This window comes from Alosa alosa, chromosome 1, assembly GCF_017589495.1.
Source record: "Alosa alosa isolate M-15738 ecotype Scorff River chromosome 1, AALO_Geno_1.1, whole genome shotgun sequence".
Taxonomy (NCBI): Eukaryota; Metazoa; Chordata; class Actinopteri; order Clupeiformes; family Clupeidae; genus Alosa; species Alosa alosa.
In genome coordinates, this window is record NC_063189.1 from 40,900,223 (window position 1) to 40,918,939 (window position 18,717).

The window sequence follows — 18,717 nt, forward strand, 5'->3', positions numbered from 1 at the left end:
TCTAGGTAAAAGACTGTGTTTTTAGGTAGTGCGGATCAGTGTAACTACTTATTTGAGAGAAACATGAAATGTGGTTTATTAATTAGCCTACTCAAAAATCGTATCGTGAATTTTCCGTGAAGCGTTTGTTTAGGTGAACGGACGGTTAAACTTACTTATGAATAACTTGTTGACCGCAGTCTCGCCTTGTCGTCTCTCTCTCTTCTATTCCCGGGTGTGGAGTCCCGCACCAGCGGTTCCCTTTTTCCGCTCCTAAATGATATTCGAATGAGGCGTCAAGAAGTGTTTTGTTAAAAAATGTAATGTTAGAGGACATTTTCCAATGGTTCGGTAAAAGTAAACGTGTTTGGCGCGATGGCTTTTAATATCTAATCCGAAAAGACTTTCTTTTATATGAAAACCTCGAACCAGACGCACGAACTACCCAGAAGCGTGGGAGAAACTTGGAGACGAATAATGTCGTCTCACTCGGATTCGAGAAGACATCAACGGCAACTGAGCACTTAGGAGGATGGTGGCCGTTTCCGTGTGAAAACTTCTCCATTAACTTGGATTTGAGAAAGTCAAGGAGATGGCCTCGGAGGTCGTGTGTGGATTGGTCTTCAGGCTACTCCTGCCAGTTTGTTTGGCAGCAGGTAAATTGCAGATCTTTTTATCTACATCTTTTCCCCATCACACTCTACCTTATAGTTGGGATACACGGGAACCATAGGACTTTGTATATCAAAATGACATTCAAGCTACACGGTAAAGGTTAGCCTACCTAGGCTGAGGTTCCAATCAATAGCTTGAATGTTATTCCTTATTTTATAAGTCGCGTTGGATAAACGCGTCTGCTAAATTAGTAGCCTAGTAAATGTCAAATACATATCCCGATTCCCTGTGTTATTTTATTACCATATCCAAAATGATGACCTCCATGTGATTTCAACGCGTATGGTTGCCAGTTGTCTGCGTAAACATTGTTTTGGCCCATAGCCTACAGCATCGCCCTGTCTAGCTGAATTGTAGCGCTGCAGGTGCGTGTTGCGCATCTTGCGAAACTTTGAAGCGCAATGACATTTCATTTTGTTCTGCGTTGATGTAGCCAGCAAAACTCTGCTGTTAGATTTAAAACAACCAAGTAAGTGTCCATCCACAAATGTGCTTATTGGATTAGGCTATATATCTGGCTTATAAAACTACTGTTACATATGCAAAATGCTAGGGGACAAGCGGAGTAAGTGTCCTGATCATGATAAACAATAATTGTGCCATTGAGGTCATGGTTATCTATCTGTGTTAGGCCTACTTGTCAGTGCTATTTCAAATTATGAGAGGTAAAGAACGTGTTATTGTGTAGTACGATGCTGGTTTCTGTGATTATTATATAAACTCATTTTAAAACTCAAGAATATTTATAGCTTACCATAGTCAGATGAGCATGCTGTGTATTGCATTCACAGGGGAGCCGAGGCCACATTTGCATTTTTAGATTATTTAAAATGTCTTTTTCTACATCTTCCTCCGGTGTTTGTGTTCTGTTGAATAATATTCTTTATGATATCTATTTTTTTTATTTTATGGAAGTGATGTTATGTGGAAAATTCAGAATGATTTTGAATGATTCAGAACCCTTTTACACAGTTGCATACATAATTTGATGCTTATACCACTCACCTCTATACTGTACTCCCTACACCACACACACACATATCCACCTACATCTACACACCTACACACACCCATCCCCCCACACACACACACACACACAGACATGGACAGTGGCAGGATGCTTTCCAGAGATGTGTAGCACTCTGTAGTATTGGGGGGGGTGTGTGGTAATATATAGCCAGACATGGTTGGCATCTTCTCTTTTCTCCCCCTCAGAAAGTGAATCTGTGGCAGACACTCATGCCCGTTAATGGCTGGAAAAGTCGTTTTAACCGCATGAATTAATAATGGCACAGAGGAGGGGAGAGGACAAACCATTATCGTAAACACAACTTTAATATTTCATGTTTTTTTATTTGAAAAAGTGCGGATAAGCAAAGGTCAGTCAGATGATCACCCCACGGAAAAACAATAGAGTCAGAAAGGGAAAATATTACATGGGACAGAGGGGGCCGATTTGTCTGATAAAGCATAGGACACTGCAGGGTATGGTTGTGACGTTGAGCAAGGCCTGTAATATATAGCAGTTGCCCTACAATGTTAGTCATTCAATTAAATTCACTTCACTTCAATTCAATTCAGTTCAATTAAATTCACTTCACTTCACTTCACTTCAATTCAATTCAGTTCAATTAAATTCAATTCAACTGTTTTTCCATCATTTTGTCCTTCAGGTCAGAGTATGCTTTAAGTATACCAGTCCACTACAGTTCATGTCATGTGTTGGATACTTTATGTATGTGGGCCATTCGGCTTTTATGTTTCAGGTAGCACACTACTCGTGCTGTCTTTGTTGCATTGATACTTTTGTGATTGTGACCTTTGTGTATGAATCAAATATTTAAAATATACATTTTATAAGTGTGACAGATTGAATCAGACCACACACAACATATCATTTTACAATGCTATTTTAAAAACTTGTTACTAATAATTTAGGTTCTACGCTTTCAATCTCAATTCTTGGACCATAAACCTATGATGCAGGTTTATGTTAGTCTCTCAAACATTCTGTGTCCCTCTTGGACCCATTAACTACACAACAACATCCTTCACAGGAGTGTGGCTGACTGTGTTGCAAACCACTAATTACCTTGGTGATTTTTCCACCAAGCATTTGTCTCACATTGTAACTGCACATACTATTGTGTCTGAATTTAATTCGGCAATGCTTTATATCAAGAACAATTATTGTAGTTTATATTCTGGGATTCTTTTTTACCTAAATACAGAAAAAAAATTAGAGAGCCTCTATCAAAACATCAACTATACTTTCATGTTACCCTGGGTCAAGTGAGGACTTGTGTAGAACATTTATTGCTGTAAACACCCTGAGCGCGTGCACACACACACACACACACACACACACACACACACACACACACACACACACACACACACACACACACACACACATTCTCTATTCAGATGGTCTCACACACTCTTTATTCAGGTACACAGTCTCTATTCAGAAAACGATTCTGCAGCTAACAGTGTTGTATAAAAGAAATGTTGAATACTGTACCTTCCGTTTCCCTCATTAAAGGGCTCTTAATTCTGCACTATCACTTTCACTCACATCCCACTACGCCATGTTAGCCACCCCCTCCTCCCCACAACCTCACCCCCACACCTTCGGCAACATTACTGTAACAATGATGTGTGTGGTGCTCTCTCAGCTATGTGCTTTTACCACACCTGGCTTCTTCTGTTGCAATACTCAGAATTGTAAAATAGTTTTTTCAATTGTTGATTGAAACAGGTATTTATTTGTAACCGACTAAATAAGTTACCCGTTATCAGTGTCACCATCGGGGTTGGTTTCAGCAGAAGTTTCAGGTTCACACAATAAGAGGCTTTGAAAAAGTAGAACATCTTAGGCTGCAGGCCCAAAGAATTCAGTGACCACATATGGAATCTAGAGAGAAATCTTGATAACACTGTAGTCCTCCTAATTGTAGCCTCTGTGAGATGCAGTAACCAGCAGTAATATGCAGGCCAAATTCATCAGCCCCGGTGCTGTGAAATTCATCAGTGCCAAAGCCACTGAATAATACATGAAGAAGTGTGACATTTATGGCTCACACAAAAAGCCTTTCCTGGGTAAATTTGTTGGGTATGGTCAGATGGTCATATTTACAAGGTGTTTTTGCATGTTAAATGTTTTCCTGAAGTTCATTTATGAGGGTCACGCCAGCCCATGCATGTCTTTCTGGACATTACTCCGAGATTGGACCACTCTGCTGGTTAGACCACTAATATATTTGTGGGTTACTTCAGCTCATCAACGTTGTAGACCTTAGACACTCATGCCCCATACATTCATTAAAGACACAGGGATGGTTACGTTGATCATTTAAATTCAACCTTTCCACAGTAGACTATTACTAACTGGGAACACATATGCTTATGGAGAGTTGTAGGGTTTTATTTTTTGCTGAAGTTATTTCAAGAGTTGGCACAGCAAGCATATGTAGATAATGAACAGCCCAGTAAATTATTTGGAACACCCTTTTTTCACCCAGATAGTATGCAGCAGTCATTTATTTCCTCTATCTTAATTTGATCTAGCCGAGGCTTTGTGATTGTGTGAGTAGGAGAGAGCCAGCCAGACACTGTGCTGCAGCACCATGTTAGCAAATGATACTGGCCAGTGCATTTGGGTTTCATACAAGCACTTCATTCATCACAATTATGTTCCATGAAATCACTTCAAAATGCCAACACAATTCTAACTTATCCTAGAATGCCACAAACCTAGAATGCCTAAGTCATTAAAATAGCCATGGCCTTTGTGTCATTCTTACAAATTGTTATAAACGTTCATTACGTTCCATTACTGGTGTTGATTTGATACCTTTATTAGCCCGCCTAGGTTCTGATAGGGTGTCTAGATTTGGTTGGTGGCTGAATTGTCTTGCTTGCTCATTCTGCCCTTGTCCATCATCTAATACATTCTGTACAGAATCCTTGATACTCTGGTTTGGTAGTTGCCCATCTTGATCTGACATTCATCTGCTCATTTTCACATTTCACATTTTTTTGTTTATCAGAATATGAAAGAATGTCAGTGTCCTTACTCTTTACCCACATTTGTCTTGTGTTCAGTTTGTTCTGTAATGTTTAGTTGTTGATGGGAGCAGTGTTTATAGTGACTGTGAAGTGTATGTTTCCTGGCTGTGTCTAACCTCCATCTTCTCTCCCTGGCTCTTGCAGCATGCCTGTTCAGGTACAATGGGCTGTCCTTTGTCTACCTCATCTACCTCCTTCTCATTCCCCTCTTTGCGGAGCCCACCAGAGCCACCATGCAGGGTAAGAGCCTCCCCACTGCACTGACTCTCCTGGAAGTGCCACAAATCCAATGGGGTCTCCGGTATCCATCTTAGGCCCGTGTCAGTCAATTTCAGCCACCCGTCACTTTCTGCCGCAGAGAGGGTACTTCTGAGTTAATGAAATTAGGCTTCTGATTTCTTTTTACTTAGGTTTGCATCATTCAGAGAGGGCGGAGGGGTTGAGCACGTGTTAGGAGAAATCTCAGTCATCGATGGGATTGCTGACTCTGTCTTGTTATTTAACAGAATAAGCCATAATTAGACCAATTTGACTAAGAGCTGCACTTCAGGATATTGACTCAAGACAAAGACTTAATAACAGCAACTGCATAAGTAATATTGATAGCAGTGGGATTTAAAATAATGCCAGGTGGTATTTGAAGAGATGATGTTAAACAGATACAGGAATGCACCCTTACAGCCAACTTGTGTGTGTGTGTGTGTGTGTGTGTGTGTGTGTGTGTGTGTGTGTGTGTGTGTGTGTGTGTGTGTGTGTGTGTGTGTGCATGTGTGTGTGTGTGTGTGTGTGTGTGTGTGTGTGTCAGTGTCAGTGTGTATGTATGTGTGTGCTCCTGCTGAGTGATGTTGATGCTGTGTCTGTGTGAATATTGCATGAGAACACTTACAGGACAATATAGCCCTGTGTGTAGTTGTCACATAGCTGCAGAGAGCCGTTGGCGCTCAGAGAGGTTTGTCCATGAGTCACGTAGGCCCATTAGCATTGAGTGAATGGATTCAATCCCAACGAATGGATCCGCTAGATCATTGAGCAGGTTCTCTGCTCTGAAAACATCAGATGCATCTAGAACAGTGGTTCTCAACCATGGGTGTGTCATGGCACACTGTTCTGCCGTGAGGCAAAACGAGGTGTGGAGACCATGGAATTTTGAGTTACCCAAAAACATAACCATCATAAGACACATTCAGAAATGTCCCTTATTTTATATGATTATAGCCTCTTTTTTGAACACATTCGGAAATGTCCCTTATTTGATATGACCATAGCCTCTTTTTTGAACACATTCAGAAATGTCCCTTATTTGATATGACCATAGCCTCTTTTTTGAACACATTCAGAAATGTCCCTTATTTGATATGACCATAGCCTCTAATGTCTCTTATTTGATATGATCATAGTCTCTTTTTTGAAAAGGAGGGGGGGCTCCTCCATGCACTGTTGTGTTCCGTTGATCTTCTTGAATGCCTGTGGGGCCATACTGAATAATATATTGGCATGACTGTAGACCCAGACTACCAGTCGCTTCGACGACAGTGACGGTTGTCTCGTGAAAGTATAAGAGAGGAAGTCCGAATAGAGGAAAATAGATAGAGGACATTTGAAAGGAGGATCACTTATGTGCTCATCAATACTTAAATAGGCAAGCTTTCTCAGGAGATGGATGTACAGAGCAGGCCCCTACCATCACAAGAGCAGCAGTCCTTGCATCGTATAGGTCCCTTGTATTTTTTGGTATTGCTCTGATGTGTCAACTGGAGCTGAAATAAGGTCTGAAGAGATTAAAGTGGATAAGCACTCCATATAGAGTGGTGTTTATTGTCAACCCGAGGGCCTAGTATTGTAATTCGGAGGAATTACAGCTTTTTCCCTATGAGTAGAATATTTAATGCTCTTTTTCCCTATGAGAATATTTAATGCTCTGCTGTGTTTTATGTCTTTGGAATGAACTTATTTTCCTTGTGGCTCAAAGCTAACTGAAATAATAATAATAATGAAAAAAGTGGTTAGGTGCTGAGTTTGTGTATAGTGTTATAGCAGTATAACAGTCCATATGTTAACTGGTGGTATGATTGTGTATGTTAGATTACGGAGAGGTATATACTATATACGATACAAGAATAGAAATATCATCTACACTCACTGTGTAATTTTCATATTCACACATATACACATACGCCCTTATGTTTACTGAGCACTCGCTGCAATTTATCTCCCGATGAAAGACTACATTGGAAGCGTTCCAATCTCAGTAGGTGGCCAGTCGGAGGTAACCAGTCCAAGTGGACAGCAGTCTGTTTGTGGTGTCTGCGTAGTTTGGGTACATAGCACCTGACCTGTCAGGCACGCCATTTTTTACCGTCCACTGCTGTGACACCTTTACAAATATTAAACCCTCATTCACATGAGAAGCAAAGACACTTACTCACCCTCACTATCACCTCTGTCATTCACACAAACACTCACACACAAACCCCCTCCACAGCCCACACACGCGACGCGCCTTGCCACGCACGCACACACACACTTACACACACACACACACACACACACACACACACACACATACACACACACACACACACATACTCTCTCCTGCCCAATCTCTTTCTCTCTCACAAAGACACACACACTCACACACACACACACACACACATGGTCACCCACAACACACACACTCACCAACCTGACACACACACTCACGCATAACCAGAAGGCAAGGTGTTAAGTGCATCCTTTGGATGATGTTTTCAACATGTGTTTAATTGTTACTCATTTTCTGGTCATATGCAGTTTTATGAGACCATTAAAAATCGGCTTTGTGAACGTTGCCTTCGCCAGATTGCTTAATTAAAGCTGCTATTTGCCTTGTTAAAAGGTGCACACTGGATTTTCAGCACCCAGAATCCTGCCTTTACTTAAGCTTGAAAACCAACTATTGTAGCCGAGTGTAGATTGATGTAGCCCTGATCTGGCTTCGATCTGTTTTTGTGTCACCTGAACTCCCACAATTCAATTTTGTTGTGAATAGATGTCCACACATTACAGTGGTGCCCAGTTTTCTCTTCCAAAGCACTTCTCAATCATGTAGAGGGTAGTGGAATTTGGTAGTTGATTAAAACTCAGAATTGACTGGGGGTCAGGTGGCTCATCCACTGATCCTACCAAACAACACTTTTGGATGAACGTAACTGAAAATGGGAACAAAACCAATTTCACAGCTGGAACTATTTTCAATTTTAGATAACCAGTTAATAACGGTATTTATCATTCTAATATATTATTAATATTATTCAAAAGTCCAGAGGCTTGGAAAGTCACATGCCCACACAGTTTTTCCCAGACCCCTTATAGGATACATTTTGTCAGATTTTATGAATTGATGTCTCCCCTGTATACTGTAGACTAGGCCTACTTTGAGTTGAGCATTTTTTATATCCAACACTCTCTAACTGCCTTTTTCCAAATATGTAGCCTAAATTATTGAAGCATTGTGTGGAATAACATATCAGAGACACTAAGTAAATGTAAGTTTTTAACAATTAGCCTTGATATCAAATGTGCTTTGATTTAAGCTTTAGGTCTGTTATGCAGAAAAAAGTTTAGGCTATTGTGCCACCTGCCATAAATCAATCCATTCTTCTATTACGCTCTAACCTGTTACCATTTAGAGAAAATGCCTTGGAACACTGGAAGGTGAAAGGAAAACGTCCCTGATTACTGTATCTATGAGGTACCCATTTCAGCCTGCTGCTTGTCTCAGATCCACATGGTTGGGCACAGACTGGTTACCACTGCCCTGACAGTTTTTGATAAAAGTCCCTCATCTTGGGCCACATGCTAATCATTACTATTGGACTGTGATGAATCTGAGCTGGAGTTAAGGCTCAGGCCAGCCATCCTTTTGGCCATTTGGAGAGCTGGCACTAACAGTGGTATTGGCTTTGGCACTGGTGTGTGTGTGTGTGTGTGTGTGTGTGTGTGTGTGTGTGTGTGTGTGTGTGTGTGTGTGTGTGTGTGTGTGTGTGTGTGTGTGTGTGTGTGTGTGTGTTAGTGTGTGTGTGTGTGTGTGTGTGTGTGTGTGTGTGTGTGTGTGTGTGTGTGTGCTGTGTGCTTGTGTGCGTGCAAGTATTGTGTTGGGTGTTTTGTGTGTGCGTGCATATGTGTGTGTGTGCCGTGTGTCTGTGTGGTGTGTGGTGTGGACCCAGATTAACAAGCATTCTTCGGCCCCAGCTCAGTGACTCAGGGGAGATGTGGAGGGGAAATTAGCACAAATAGTTTGGGCCCTTTGGTGCTTTTAATAAGGCAGGCCAGAGATGTGGTTCGGGTGGTTGATAAACAGAGACTGAGAGGGCAGGAATTTTGGGACTGTTGTCCCATGTTTATGTGTTTATTTGTGTGTGTGTGTGTGTGTGTGTGTGTGTGTGTGTGTGTGTGTGTGAATTCAAGTTTTTAAAGAATCTATGTATTTTATTAAAATTATTGTAAAACAGCTTACATATGCAGTACATTATTTGTGTGTGTGTGTGTGTGTGTGTGTGTGTGTGTGTGTGTGTGTGAGTGTGAGATGCCTTGGCCCCCTTCCCCATCCCAAGCCACCAGTCTGAGCTTCCAGTGTGAGGATGCAGTAGGTTTTATTGGTCTCACACTAATGATCAGATATGCGCTTCTGGCACAGGAGCGCCGTGAGGTCACTCTCCGACCAGACTGGACCGGACTAGAACCTCTGTAGGAATCCAGCTCTCTCCTCTCCTGTAGCGTTACATTCTGATAATGACTTTATCAGTGCCTTTTAAAAAACCAGGAGCCTTTTACATAACACTGCACCTAAATTTAGCAGTCCCCCCTCTTCCAAAAAAAAAAGGCTGATTTGAGTGGAAAAAGACGAGTCGTTTGCAGCGTTGCATGAGCGCAGGGTTCACCACAACGAAGCGATCCAAATACCTGTAGGTGCACTATAAACCTGCCATGTGGGTCACAGCTGCACCCACTGAGCGCGCCTGAGAAAGCCGTAAGCATACCCAGCGCAAGGCTCTCCGCCATGATGGGACTCACAGTGCGCTGCAGAAAGGGAGACAATAGTAAGGACATCAGGGTTTCAGGAGCACCCAAAAGAAAACCTATGACAAGAAAATCTGTACTTTAAATGCAGTCTATGTGTGAAGAATCAGCTAGCTGTATGTATGACTGTGAACGTGTGTGAAGGTCAAATGTGTGGTTAAAAGCCACTTTTTTGACAAGGGGTCAGTCATTACGTCTAATCTACCATCTTTGACAGACATACAATGAGTTACATTATGTACTTACCATGAGTTACACTATGTACTTACATGAGTTACATTATGTACTTACATGAGTTACATTATGTACTTACCATGAGTTACACTATGTACTTACATGAGTTACATTATGTACTTACCATGAGTTACTTTATGTACTTACCATGAGTTACACTATGTACTTACATGAGTTACATTATGTACTTACTTACATGAGTTACATTATGTACTCACCATGAGTTACATTTATGAACACATGTTGTTGTTTGGCTTATTTTGCCCTGATCCCTGATGTATCTGGTTCTATAGTACACTATCATGTGAGCATGTGGTCTTGTCTTATTGATGTGGTGTCTCCTCCAGGCCACACGGGGCGCCTGCTGAAGTCCCTCTGCTTCATCAGTATCTCCTTCCTCATCGTCCACATCATCTACCAGATCACCATCCACAGCCTGCTGGCGGGAGAGGCCATCGACGCCCAATTCAACTGTGAGTTCTCCCCGGTGGCTCCACGCTGTCTCCTTGCACACTCACTATTATATCGCCTTGATGAAGGTCCTTTGATAGAAGGCTTGGCTTTCTTTTCATTAAAAGATACTTGATTGCAGAGAGTTCCTTTTGGATTAGGCTGTTGCTTGTTTTTCTGGCAACTGAGCACATCTCCCTGGTCTTGAGTGCGGTGTGTGTCTTTCAAGTATTCCCTGCATGCTCACAAAATGTCAAAACACACAGCTCTGTCCTCATGACACCTCCTTGCTGCCTGACCTCAGGTCAGCGCGAATGCCCCTGTCCCTCTGACCCGGCTCCTTTCATGCGGGTGAAACGGCCAATGGAAAAAGTGAAATCAGAGCGATGACCAGCACAGTTAATCTCCTAATGTTCAACAGTCTATTTATTTGGCAGTAGTTTCCAGCTGGATGGCCCTTGGTAGGTGTGTGTGTGTGTGTGTGTGTGTGTGTGTGTGTGTGTGCACGCGCTGGGCTAGACTATTCCGACAGACATGCAGCACACAGACATGGTTTGAGGATGAGGAGCGTGACGAGGCCTTGTTCTGAGCAGAAGCCTATCACATCTGTTCCCAATATGCGGATTAGCAGACAAACACATTCACTCCCCGTAATCATGTGATGCAATGCAGCCCGCTGCCAGCGCACTGTTATTCCACATGCTGGTGATTCAGTGGTCATCGTTGTGCCATAAAACAATGTCCGCAAACAATGTCGTCGTTTTGAAGCCACAGGAGTAATGTCCTAAAACGGCACAGTAAAGATGGACTTTTTATGTCTCCTATAAGCAGCACTATATAACAGAAAACTCCCCATAAAGTGTGACTAGTGTGTGCTATATAGTTAAATATCACCTATAAGACAGCGTAAGGTGTGTAATTTGTGGCGTCAGGCTATAGTAAACAGTATTGTTGGTCATAAAGAGGGGTGCCTTTATGAGCTGTTTACCTCACAGTGGCAGGGCCGCCCTTATCTCCTGCCTCTGGAGCCTCTTCCCCTCAGCAGAGAGGGCCGTGTGGAGGGGAGTACATTTTACCCCTGGAATGAGGAACAGGGGGGAAAAGAGGGTCGCAGAGGTGAGCTGCCACACAGACTCGTTCCGTTAAGAGCTCAGGAGAGACTGCATATTTGGCCTCCTGAAGCTTGGGAGAGTCACGGAATGAGCCATTAAACCATGGCTAGTGCGCGTCTAGACGGAGCCCTGCGCAGGGGATCGGAGCGCCTTAATGAGGTCTGGAATTTTCGATACCGCAACTATGAGGGCATTATAAATGCATGGTGTGTATGTAAGGAACAGTTGACCTTTAGCCAGTGAGAAAGTGTCTTAGCAGTGGCTGCTTCTGACTGAGAAATAGGCTTCTGGTTGAGGTGAGGTGAGATGAGGTGAGGTGAGGTGAGGTGAGGTGAAATGAGATGAGGTGAGATGGGCAATGCTGCGATTCAGCCTGAGAGAGCTGGAGTTTAGTGTACAATGTCTGGACAGTCTCACTGTGTCCCACTGTGTCTTCTTTAAGTTATTTTAGCTTCCAGCTTCATGCTTCATACCAGACTTCATGCCTTCAAGAGTCCCCATCGGCCCATTCAGGGAATTAAAGACCTATAATCAACCAGGACGCAGTCACGCGGCCAGATCAATGCTTTTTGATTTGAAAATTGGTTTGAGAATTGATCAATTCTTTAGAATCGTATGCAAATTAGTAATGAAGGTCCTGCTTCACTTATCCTACAGAACAGAACAGATGCACACAATGGTGCTAGCTTCCAAGGCTACCCAGCAGCTCATCAAGGTTCTGAGATAGACACTCCATCCACTACCTCCTCTGACTCTCTGAGCTCAAGTCTTCCAAGGCGCAGGCAGCCCCACAAACCAGATCAGCGTCTCTCAGTGGTCTCTGCATATTGGAGAGGTCAGCTGTGATGGTCCGTGGCCCACCTCTGTGGCTTATTATCCGGTCATATCCTTCTTAATTAACCGCTACATTTAGCACGGCTCACACCAGGCCTGCGGTGCCCTGTCTCTCGCGCCCGTAAGCACCCCAGAGCACAATGAATTTATGGACAGTTAAGGGCCTAATGAATCCCAAGTGGCACAGCAGAGGTTATCCGTATAAGTTTTATCTATTCAGAGAAAATAAAGGCATCTTTGAGTAGTGCTGAGCATGCAGTCCCCTGTGAGATTGCTACAGGATAGGAGAAAATGGTGGTGTTTTGAACAGATGTAATTACCTCATTTGATAAATGCATTTACAATACATTTACATTTGATTAATCCAGAATGGTATATAGTACAAATCATGTATCTGGAATACTACTGTAGAAATAGATGCATTTAGAATACCATATTAAATGAATATATGCAGAATGCTGCACACTATGCTGCAGTACAATGCACAACTACAGTATGGATACATCTGGAATGTAAGATGAAAAGTATGTGATTACCTGGGTAGGATGTGCAGTTGACATGTAATAGTAAGATAAGATGATGCTTTTAAAGAGTCTGTTTGGTAATAGAACAGACCGACAAACCACAATGGAGAGTTTCCAGATCTGAGTCCTTAACACATCTCACTTCTTTTATAGCGGGCGACATGGGTCAGCACAGGACTTTCATTACTGTTTGATATGGAACATCTCCCTTCCTCAATGAGGTCTTTGAGTCCACTCAGCGGGGAAGTGCTGATCACCAGCTGGCGTTTAAAAGGCTCGAGTTTGATAACTTCACTCAGTGCTGACAATGCACATAAGATTACACTATTACTATAATAACACTGCACAGTACAACTTTAATTAAATCCAAACACCTAAGTCTAGAAACATTGTAAACAGTACATGATTGTGCGTGTGTGTGTGTGTGTGTGTGTGTGTGTGTGTGTGTGTGCGTGTGTGTGTGTGTGTGTGTATGTGTATATATATGCTGTATGTGTGTGTGTGTGCATGTGCTTGTTTGTGGCCGTGGATGTTTGTGTGTGTGTGTGTGCATCTGCTATGTAAACACCTTACACCTCTATGATGTGTCATTCTCATGATGACATTCATTCCCAGGAAGAGCTAAGCCCCTTTGGCCATCCTCCATTTCTGTTTCCCTGTAAGAGGCCTCTGCCGCCTGGCAGCCGTGTGTAAACAGGGTGCTGGGCTGGGCTGGGCTGGCTGGGCCCGGGGGCAGACGCCACAGACGGCTAACTGATTGCCCGACACTCTGGGCCACTTCCTTTGTTTCTCCCGCGCCAGATAAGCTATTAGAGAGAGAGCGGGAACTTAATGCCCAGGAAGAATGTCATGGAACATAAACATCCCCTCTCATTGGCTACCCCGCAGCATTCAGACGAGGTGATTGGGCGAAGAGTATAGGCCTGCGGGGCACTGTCAGTCTGGCCTGGGCTGGGTTTGCGCAGCCTATCCCAAGGTTAAGTGCCTACTGCTGGCCAGCTTATTTCATGCCCCACGTCCATGTGATGACACTCTGTACGTATGGCTTTTTAGTTGCAGAGAGAGATAGAGAAGGAGAGAGAGAGAGAGAGAAAGAGGGGGGAAGGGGAGGGTGAGCTGTGGTTATCTCTCGAGCCTCAGACAGGAAGGGTCAGATTTATGAGCCATTGAAAGACACGGTGGAATGAGAAGCTTCCAGCAAAATGAGAACATTCGTTTAGATTGGCCAGTGGGCCAGTTAAACGAGTTGCTGTATTTATAGAATAACTGTGAGTTATTTTGCAGCTGTCAGAGACTTTATTTCGCCCACATTTGAACAGGGGAATGACTAATTGTTGCTGGTATGCTGTAAACATGTGATAACAATCTCAATCTCGTATGTAAAACGAAGCGGTTTCATTCAGGAAAAGTATGCCAGAGGTTCATTACCTGGTTCGTTTATATATATATATATGATTTTGTAAGGCGTAGTCTAATCAGTGTAACCTGCATTGTTGCCCCTTTCTTCACTTTTCCTGTTTTCAACTCTGCTGAAAGTAATGAAGGATTCAGCTCCATTTAAGCTGGATGTGTTTACATTATGATATCTATGTACAGTATATTTATAAAACACGTTGGATCTGGGTCAGACGGCTTCAGAGTCACCTGTGTTCTTGGCACAAGGGGCTTTATCCTCTGTTGTCCTCCATCAGTTTGCCGCTGGGCCATTTCCTGAGGAAGTGTTCTTGGGAATCTAGAAATACCTCAGGTCTGTGGCAACAATCAAAGGAGGATTTCATAGACACCAGTAAGTCTAGTCAGACAGGCTTATGTTCAGCCTTTTTAAGACCACTCATAGACAGGGAGGTTACTCACTGCTCTCGACTGTAACAACAAAACAATTTGCTCTGATAAATAAATACATAAAATGAAATAAATAAATGAATAGGCAGATGAATGTGTGAATCTGAGGTGATTGATTTCTCCACATCCATACAGTAATCCTTCAGCTTGTTGTTGGGATCACAGCCCAGTCTGTGACATGAACTGAGTGCTGGGCCAGTTTAAACTGAGAGACAGTATTTGTGCTCTGGATGGGGTGTCATTGTTCCCATTCCAGCTCTGTGAATGGGAATGATGGATTGGAGTTTCCCAGAAACACCCTCAAGCTTAGTTTGGACTGCAGGCAGTTAGGTGTTGGAAACATTTAGACTGGGGTAACATTTCCCCCTACTACTCATGGTTGTCTATCCAGAGATGCTGTACAGGTACACTTTTTGATATAAAGGCCTTTCTCCCTAATGATAACATCCACTGAAATGGAAATTGAATGTCAGAGTGTATCTCATCTCAATTGCTGTTGCATCATTTCCGTTACTGTAATGCTTTTTAAAATGCCACACTCTATTATAGTAATGATCTGATAACATGGCGTCCATGTGCCCTACCCTCTTTCGATCTACCTTAATGGCACGTTTAGGAGTCGCATCTTTTCCATTCTTTAGCTACAGAGCTTTCAACATCTTTTATAGGTCTGCAGTGTTTCCCACATAATTGAATTCTATTTGTGGTGGTAGGTTTGCAGAATTAACTTGAATGCAACAGTTTTTAGCAAATTAGTGCAGTGTGGTTATGATGCTAACCAGATTTAAGCAAAATTTAGTACAACCTGGAAAATCATTGTGTGGTGGTCAATGTTGATATTGTGGTGGGCCACCACAAATAAGTCAATGTATGGGAAACACTGGTCTGCTCACGTATATTGAGGACAGTTGTAGAGGTGGATCATGAATAGTTAAAGGATACTTTATAGAATGGCGGTATAATGGAGCATGGTGTGATTATTGCGTGTGTTCAATATGGTTACAAATTGTATTTTACAAAGTGTATGTTGTTTGACATTCACTATTAATGGGCAGCTGTAGCATTACATAATGATCTCTAGTCAGTGTGTGGTACACATGAAATGGTGGGGGTGCTGTCATGGTTCTTTAACTTTACACACGGAACCGTCCGGAACGTCACTCCTGGGCCGTGAGAGCACTGCAGCAGACATGCGTGTCTGTAACTGTACCTCCTCCGCAGGGGCCAGTCAACAACTAATTACTTCCACTAATTTACTGACACAACAGGCCCACCATATTGATTTGTCATTAGTCCAAATTCTCGGGTTGTGTCTATAAGTGTTTGAGCAGGTTTTCTTTGGCAACGTGACTGCAGGGAGAGTCGGCACTGTGGGATTTTCCTTGCGGGGAATAGAATACCTGGAAACCCGGAGTATAAACACGCGGACTGACGTTCAGGAAGTGTAGATATGTTTGCTCTCGGTTCACGGCCTAACACCCACACCTACCTGGACAGCGTTGAAACATTTGTTTGTAAACACAGCAGTGTACACTGCCAACATGTGCCCAGAGAAGAACAGGCTCCCAAATCAAAGTTACATCATTTGATTCATACTATTCATTAATTATTACAAATAAAGACAGCTATCTGCACGCTGTCACATGCAATATGATTTTACATCTTTTCATTCAATACATCAGACATAACACAATGTGTGTTGTGTCATGACCATTCTCATAGGTGATCTAAAAATCAGTGACCCTCATCAGCCTATAGATATACAATGTCCTTTTAATCACTCTGTGCAATTTGCTTCACTGCACTTATCGTATGTTTTTATGGTTTCTCTTATTGTCTGCCTTAAGGTGAACTGTAAATTATAACACAGCTTGTAAATGTTGTTGTCATTTTCTCCCACAGGTTCCTCTTGGGAGAAGTCCATGAGACAGATAGGCTTTGAGAGGTAAAAACACACCATAAAGATGACTTCACTTCACATGTTAACACGTGTTTTTTCACTCCTGTTTGCTTGTGTTATGAAATACAGGTAATGATCCATAATGTTACATCACATTAATGAAGAGCATTATAATCAACTGCTACCAGGGCCAGCAGTGGTCAAAAGTGTTTATGAACACGGTGAGGATATGAGAGTTTCCTCAAGGGAGAAATAGTTTGGAGGCATCTAACCAAAATGGGGTGTGATCAGAGAATGGGGGATGGGCACGATGACCTCAGCAGGTGTGTAGCCACTCACAGAGCTGACATTGATGCATGAGGTAGGCTACAGCGGCAGTGTGAGTGAGCCAGAGGGGAAACACTCTGGGTGTTAGAATGATGACAGATAAAGGACAGCTGTTGTTGAAAATAGCAGTACACAGACATTTCTGAAATTCTACAAATGTAATTTATCCTAGACATGGTTTTAAATGAGAGGAGACCAAAGGCTCCACTAACCAGCCCTTACGTGTGTTTGACCATCCCTCTGACCGACCTGCATCTCTCTTTCTCTCTCTCTCTTTCTCTCTCTCTCTCTTTCTTCACTCCTCCTGTGGTTTTCCGCCATGAACGTGGAATCTGATTACTCTTGACCTGTTGTTGACAGGCTCTATTTTTCCAAAGTGTCTACTGCCCTTATGTTCACCATATTAGCTTGCGTCTGCTTGTGTTCCTATTGATCTGATTAGGTGAGGGCCCTCCCCACCACCCCTAAGTACGGGAACGTCCAGCACCGCTTTCCCTCAGGCTTTTGTTTTTCCCACAGCGGACAAAAACAGGCCAAGGGGCTTGGTGGAAAGCCTGAGTCTACGCCGCGCTAAGAGGCAGGAAGTCAGACGGAAAAGCGTTTTTACCGGCCTAATTGAGCCGCTCCTTTAAAGAAGGCCTCTATCTCCATCATTAGCTTAGAGCTTCTCAGCCTCTTCAGGGCAACATGGATGTCAGGAGATACTGGATATAATTGCCAGAGAGAGAGAGAGAGAGAGAGAGGTAGAGGGAAAGGGAGAGAGAGAGAGGGAGAGAGATAGAGAGAAAGGGAGAGAGAGAAAAAGAATGATGAAGAATGGATGTTTATGATAAAAGGCTAGGGACTCATTCTATCATCATGGTTGGAGTGGAGTGGAGTCCAGCATGAGTGTAGAGGTACCTCTGGGTGCAGTTTAGAGCCTTACAATGCTGAAGTGCTGTCTGTCAGACAAGAGAAGCATTAATTGAACATAGATAACTCTCCTAATATATATATATGATGTACATGTAGTTGCACTTAGCTGCCATAATTGAGGTATTCTACATAATCATCTCTTTGCCACAGCAATCAAGCAGAGAGTATGCTTGGAAGAGTTCAGTGTTAACTTGATGGAAAACAACAGGAGAAGAGCAAAGTGTGTGTGTGTGTGTGTGTGTGTGTGTGTGTGTGTGTGTGTGTGTGTGTGTGTGTGTGAGAGCGTGAGTGCGTGTGCGTGTATATGTGTGTATGTGTGTTTTTTCCAAAGCGTTGATTAGCTGTCGGCCTTCCACTTGTTAAGTTTTATGAGGCGTGGATTCACTGAAGCCCCAGTCAGCAGAGCTTGTCTCCTCCCTCTGCTCCTCGCTGGAGGAGGTGGGTGTGTGTGTGTGTGTGTGTGTGTGTGTGTGTGTGTGTGTGTGTGTGTGTGTGTGTTTGAGGGAGAGCATTTCATTCTCACTCCCCTTCCCAGCCCTGGCTGAATACTTTTGCAAGCAACGTGACAACAGTGGTTGTTTATTGTAAACACTTTAATTTGATTCAGCTCTCTCTGCGCCGCTCTGCGCTTGTGGGGGTAAATTTCCCTTTGGTTGGGGGGAAACGAAACAGGATGCAGTAAAAAAAATCCCCCTCAGATACCCGAAATAAACTCCATTCATTTTTATATTTAACTCTGCCATTAATGGCCTGAAAGTACTGTCAGTCATTGCAAGGCCAGGACAGAGCAGGGGTA

At 43.0% G+C, this 18,717-nt stretch overlaps 1 protein-coding gene across 1 annotated transcript in view; it reads left to right on the forward strand.

Moving 5' to 3' along the window:
* The window catches only part of LOC125301414 (piezo-type mechanosensitive ion channel component 2), a 66,003-nt gene continuing 47,286 nt past the window's right edge, over positions 1-18,717 (forward strand). Inside the window, exons 1-4 of the mRNA XM_048253825.1 lie at positions 1-635; positions 4,870-4,965; positions 10,365-10,490; positions 16,682-16,724. Of these exons, the coding sequence (XP_048109782.1) occupies positions 572-635; positions 4,870-4,965; positions 10,365-10,490; positions 16,682-16,724 (329 nt within the window). The 5' untranslated portion in view covers positions 1-571. The remainder of the gene's footprint in view (positions 636-4,869; positions 4,966-10,364; positions 10,491-16,681; positions 16,725-18,717) is intronic.